Source organism: Sinocyclocheilus rhinocerous, unplaced genomic scaffold (assembly GCF_001515625.1).
Source record: "Sinocyclocheilus rhinocerous isolate Xijiao unplaced genomic scaffold, SAMN03320098_v1.1 scaffold95, whole genome shotgun sequence".
Taxonomy (NCBI): domain Eukaryota; kingdom Metazoa; phylum Chordata; class Actinopteri; order Cypriniformes; family Cyprinidae; genus Sinocyclocheilus; species Sinocyclocheilus rhinocerous.
This window is the reverse complement of record NW_015662004.1, coordinates 1,167,403-1,171,850: the sequence shown is the minus strand read 5'-3', so window position 1 is coordinate 1,171,850 and position 4,448 is coordinate 1,167,403. Positions and strand designations below refer to the sequence as shown.

Sequence of the window (4,448 nt, the reverse complement as noted above, 5' to 3'; positions counted from 1 at the left end):
GCCGCGCGCTCAATCCACTCAGCGCGCTCTGCTTATCAGCTCGCGCACATCCACTATACAGGCGTGGATATTGAATGTTTAACATTATATTAATTACTTACATGTACTTCATAGACATCCTTAATCTCTAATAACTCCATTCTACTCTCTGTTGTTCTGTTGTCGGTGTTTCTTTTTCTGGACACAGCTCTATTCACACGCTGTGTGGTATCGGCTTTTGGTATCAGGGCATTTTTACGAGTACAGGAGCACAGTATCGGTACCGATACCAGTATCGGTATCGGTGCATCCCTAATGAGTATATATCATTTTTTCATGAACTAATTTGGGGGAAAATTGCTAGTGAAAAACAGCTAATGAAAGTAATTAAACCTGCAGAAGGTAAAAGAATCTGAGATACATGATGAGTTTTGAGATTTGAGATGCAAATCTGGTCTGGTATGGATATAAATGACTCATTTTATATATTCAGGTTGAAGATCATTACATTTGATTATAAAAACTTTGTAGCAACCTTGTAAACATGAACATGGCACGCTGCTTCTGAACAGCCGTCTAACCTCATGGCTACGACTTTTCCACTATCTTGTTATGAATATTGCAAGTTCTTATGTTTTAGATATTTTCTCCACTTGCTCTGTTTCCAGCTTCATCCTCAAGGACTGTGCAAGAGACAAATGAAGAGTTTAAGGCCATGACGGGAACCATTCACTTGGGGCGAAAACTTATCCTGAAATATAATCGGCGTGAACTGACCGACAAACTGCTGATCTTTTTAGCTCTTGCTCTGTTTCTGGCTACAGTGCTCTACATCCTGAAAAAGAGACTCTTCCCCTTCATTTAGTGGAAAAGGGAACTGTGTCAACTTAACACTGCTCTCCAGAAATCATTCTGTGAATGTTACAACCCAAATGAGACCCACAGTTCTTAAACCAGTAGTTCTTTCAAAAGGAGAATTTTGTCACCGTTTCCCCACCATAAAGTGTGAGCAAGTGATGACAAGCTTCAAAATTCTCTGGGGACACAATAAGGGAGGATACTGAAGTGCTGTTAAAAATCTCAATTATCAGGATCACTAAACAGAAAATCAGGAAGGAATGAAATTTTCCTACATTAGTCTTACTGATTGCTTTGGCATATTCAGTAGTATATTTTCTTAACAACGTAGTTGTTTGTACAATAATAAAATGTTTTGATCTCAGGTTAGTTCTGTAATATTCCAGTAACCTGATGGACATTGCATAAACTTCAAAACAACCTTAAAGATGTTTATGCCTTATGAACAATTGCAATTAATTATAATCTGCATAACTGAAGGTTATGCTTTATATGCACTACAGATGCACTAAACCTTTTTTTATTTTTTATAAAGAAGTCTCTTATGCTCTCCAAGGCGGCATTTATTTTACTCAAGAATACAGTAATAAACAGTAATATTGTGAAATATTATAAAAATTTTAAAGGAATGTTTTCTATGATTATCAGTGTTGAACACAGTTTTTGCTGCTTAATATTTTTTCTGTGGAACCATAATACACTCCTATTAAAAAGTTTGATGCATTTTTTCAAGAAATTAATACTTTCATTCAGCAAGGATGCATTAAATTGATGACAGTGAATGCATCCTTTCTGAATTTAAAATAAATAGACTTTTTTCAACACTGATGATAATAAGAAACGTTTCTTGAGCAGATCATGTGACACTGAAGACTGCAGTAATGATGCTGAAAATTCAGCTTTGATCACAGGAATAAAATAAATGTATTATATAAAATTGTTCTTTTCAATGACTTCACATATTACAATTTACTATATTTGTGATCCAATATATGCATCCTTAATAAGAGACTTGGAATATAAAAAAAAAAAAGTAATAATAATTATTCCAAACTTTTGACTGCAGTTTAAGTATCTGGCATATTTCATATTGTTTACAGCATCAGCAGTGACTCTCTAATTGATTGCTATTCTAGACATTCCAGTGAAAACAAGGTTTCTTGAGTTGAAAACCCCTGATTTAACTTGACTCCACGAATGGTTATTCTGCTTTAAAGATCTCAGAGCATGATTGTAGTCTGTTCACAACATGGAAGACGTTTGGGGCTGTTAGGGTCTTGCATGTTCTTCAGTGGGACTAACCACTAGGGGGTGTTGTGTCTCTGTTTTCATGTGAAATGTGTCTGGATGTGTTTTATGAAGTAGTCGACTATTCAGAACTGATCAGCTTTGTCCCTAATTCATTTACAGTACCGTTCAAAAGTTTAGAATGATTTTTTTTTTAATGTTTTTGAAAGAAGTCTCACACAGGTTGCATTTATTTGATCGAAAATACAGTAAATACAGTAAAATTGAGAACAACATATTAGAATGATTTCTGAATGACACTGAAGACTGGAGTAATGATGCTGAAAATTCAGTTTTGCATCACAGGAATAAACTACATTTTAAAATATATTCAAAACAGTAACATTTATAGAAAGCAGGAATTTTAAATTGCATTAACATTTCACATGTTACATTGTGTGTGTGTGTGTGTGTGTGTGAGAGAGAGAGAGAGAGACCCTGGACCACAAAACCAGTCATAAGAGTAAATTTTTCTAAATTGAGATGTATACATCATCTGAAAGCTGAATAAATAAGCTTTACATTGATGTATGGTTTGTTAGGCTCGGACAATATTTGGTCGAGATACAACTATTTGAAAATCTGGAATCTGAGGGTGCAAAAATATCTAAATATTGAGAAAATCACCTTTAAAGTTGTCCAAATGAAGTTCTTAGCAATGCATATTACTAATCAAAAATTAAGTTTTAATATATTTACAGTAGGAAATTTACTAAATATCTTCATGGAACATGATCTTTACTTAATATCCTAATGATTTTTGGCATAAAAGAAAAATCAATAATTTTGACCCATACAATGTATTGTTGGCATATATATATATATATATATAAGCAGCATTGGTGAGCATAAGAGACTTATTTCAGAAATATTAAAACATTGTAATTATTCTAAATTTTGTGTGTAGTGTATTATCTAATTTACTCATCTCGGACAGGTTTCATTTATTTAAATCACCACAGCTGCAAAAATTATGTAAATGCAAATGAGATCTAGAAATGCAGTCACTTTTATCTGTTTAGGTCCTTTATCTTTATGTCCGTTATTAATTATTATTATTATTAATTATCTTGTGGTATATTAATTACACCAAGATTTTGTTCTGTTGCAGTAGAGCTCTGCTTTTAAGTTTTGCTATGATACTGCAGTATGTCGAAATGATCCTCTGAGTGTGTGTGTGTGTGTGTGTGTGTGTGCGTGTTGCACATTGTGGTCTTGCCGCATTGGTTTCTGAGGGTAAAAAGTTACCCAAGTGCCGGGTGTTTAAGTATCTGGCATATTTCATATTGTTTACAGCATCAGCAGTGACTCTCTAATTGATTGCTATTCTAGACATTCCAGTGAAAACAAGGTTTCTTGAGTTGAAAACCCCTGATTTAACTTGACTCCACGAATGGTTATTCTGCTTTAAAGATCTCAGAGCATGATTGTAGTCTGTTCACAACATGGAAGACGTTTGGGGCTGTTAGGGTCTTGCATGTTCTTCAGTGGGACTAACCACTAGGGGGTGTTGTGTCTCTGTTTTCATGTGAAATGTGTCTGGATGTGTTTTATGAAGTAGTCGACTATTCAGAACTGATCAGCTTTGTCCCTAATTCATTTACAGTACCGTTCAAAAGTTTAGAATGATTTTTTTTTTAATGTTTTTGAAAGAAGTCTCACACAGGTTGCATTTATTTGATCGAAAATACAGTAAATACAGTAAAATTGAGAACAACATATTAGAATGATTTCTGAATGACACTGAAGACTGGAGTAATGATGCTGAAAATTCAGTTTTGCATCACAGGAATAAACTACATTTTAAAATATATTCAAAACAGTAACATTTATAGAAAGCAGGAATTTTAAATTGCATTAACATTTCACATGTTACATTGTGTGTGTGTGTGTGTGTGTGTGTGAGAGAGAGAGAGAGACCCTGGACCACAAAACCAGTCATAAGAGTAAATTTTTCTAAATTGAGATGTATACATCATCTGAAAGCTGAATAAATAAGCTTTACATTGATGTATGGTTTGTTAGGCTCGGACAATATTTGGTCGAGATACAACTATTTGAAAATCTGGAATCTGAGGGTGCAAAAATATCTAAATATTGAGAAAATCACCTTTAAAGTTGTCCAAATGAAGTTCTTAGCAATGCATATTACTAATCAAAAATTAAGTTTTAATATATTTACAGTAGGAAATTTACTAAATATCTTCATGGAACATGATCTTTACTTAATATCCTAATGATTTTTGGCATAAAAGAAAAATCGATAATTTTGACCCATACAATGTATTGTTGGATATTGCTACAAATATACCCCAGCGACATAA

The 4,448-nt window shown here is 33.5% G+C and overlaps 1 protein-coding gene across 1 annotated transcript in view; it reads left to right on the top strand.

Moving 5' to 3' along the window:
* LOC107727279 (vesicle transport protein SEC20-like) overlaps positions 1 to 1,384 on the top strand; it is a 10,351-nt gene extending 8,967 nt beyond the window's left edge. Inside the window, exon 6 of the mRNA XM_016537105.1 lies at positions 648 to 1,384. Within this exon, the coding sequence (XP_016392591.1) occupies positions 648 to 844 (197 nt within the window). The 3' untranslated portion in view covers positions 845 to 1,384. The remainder of the gene's footprint in view (positions 1 to 647) is intronic.
* Positions 1,385 to 4,448: the final 3,064 nt, after the last annotated feature.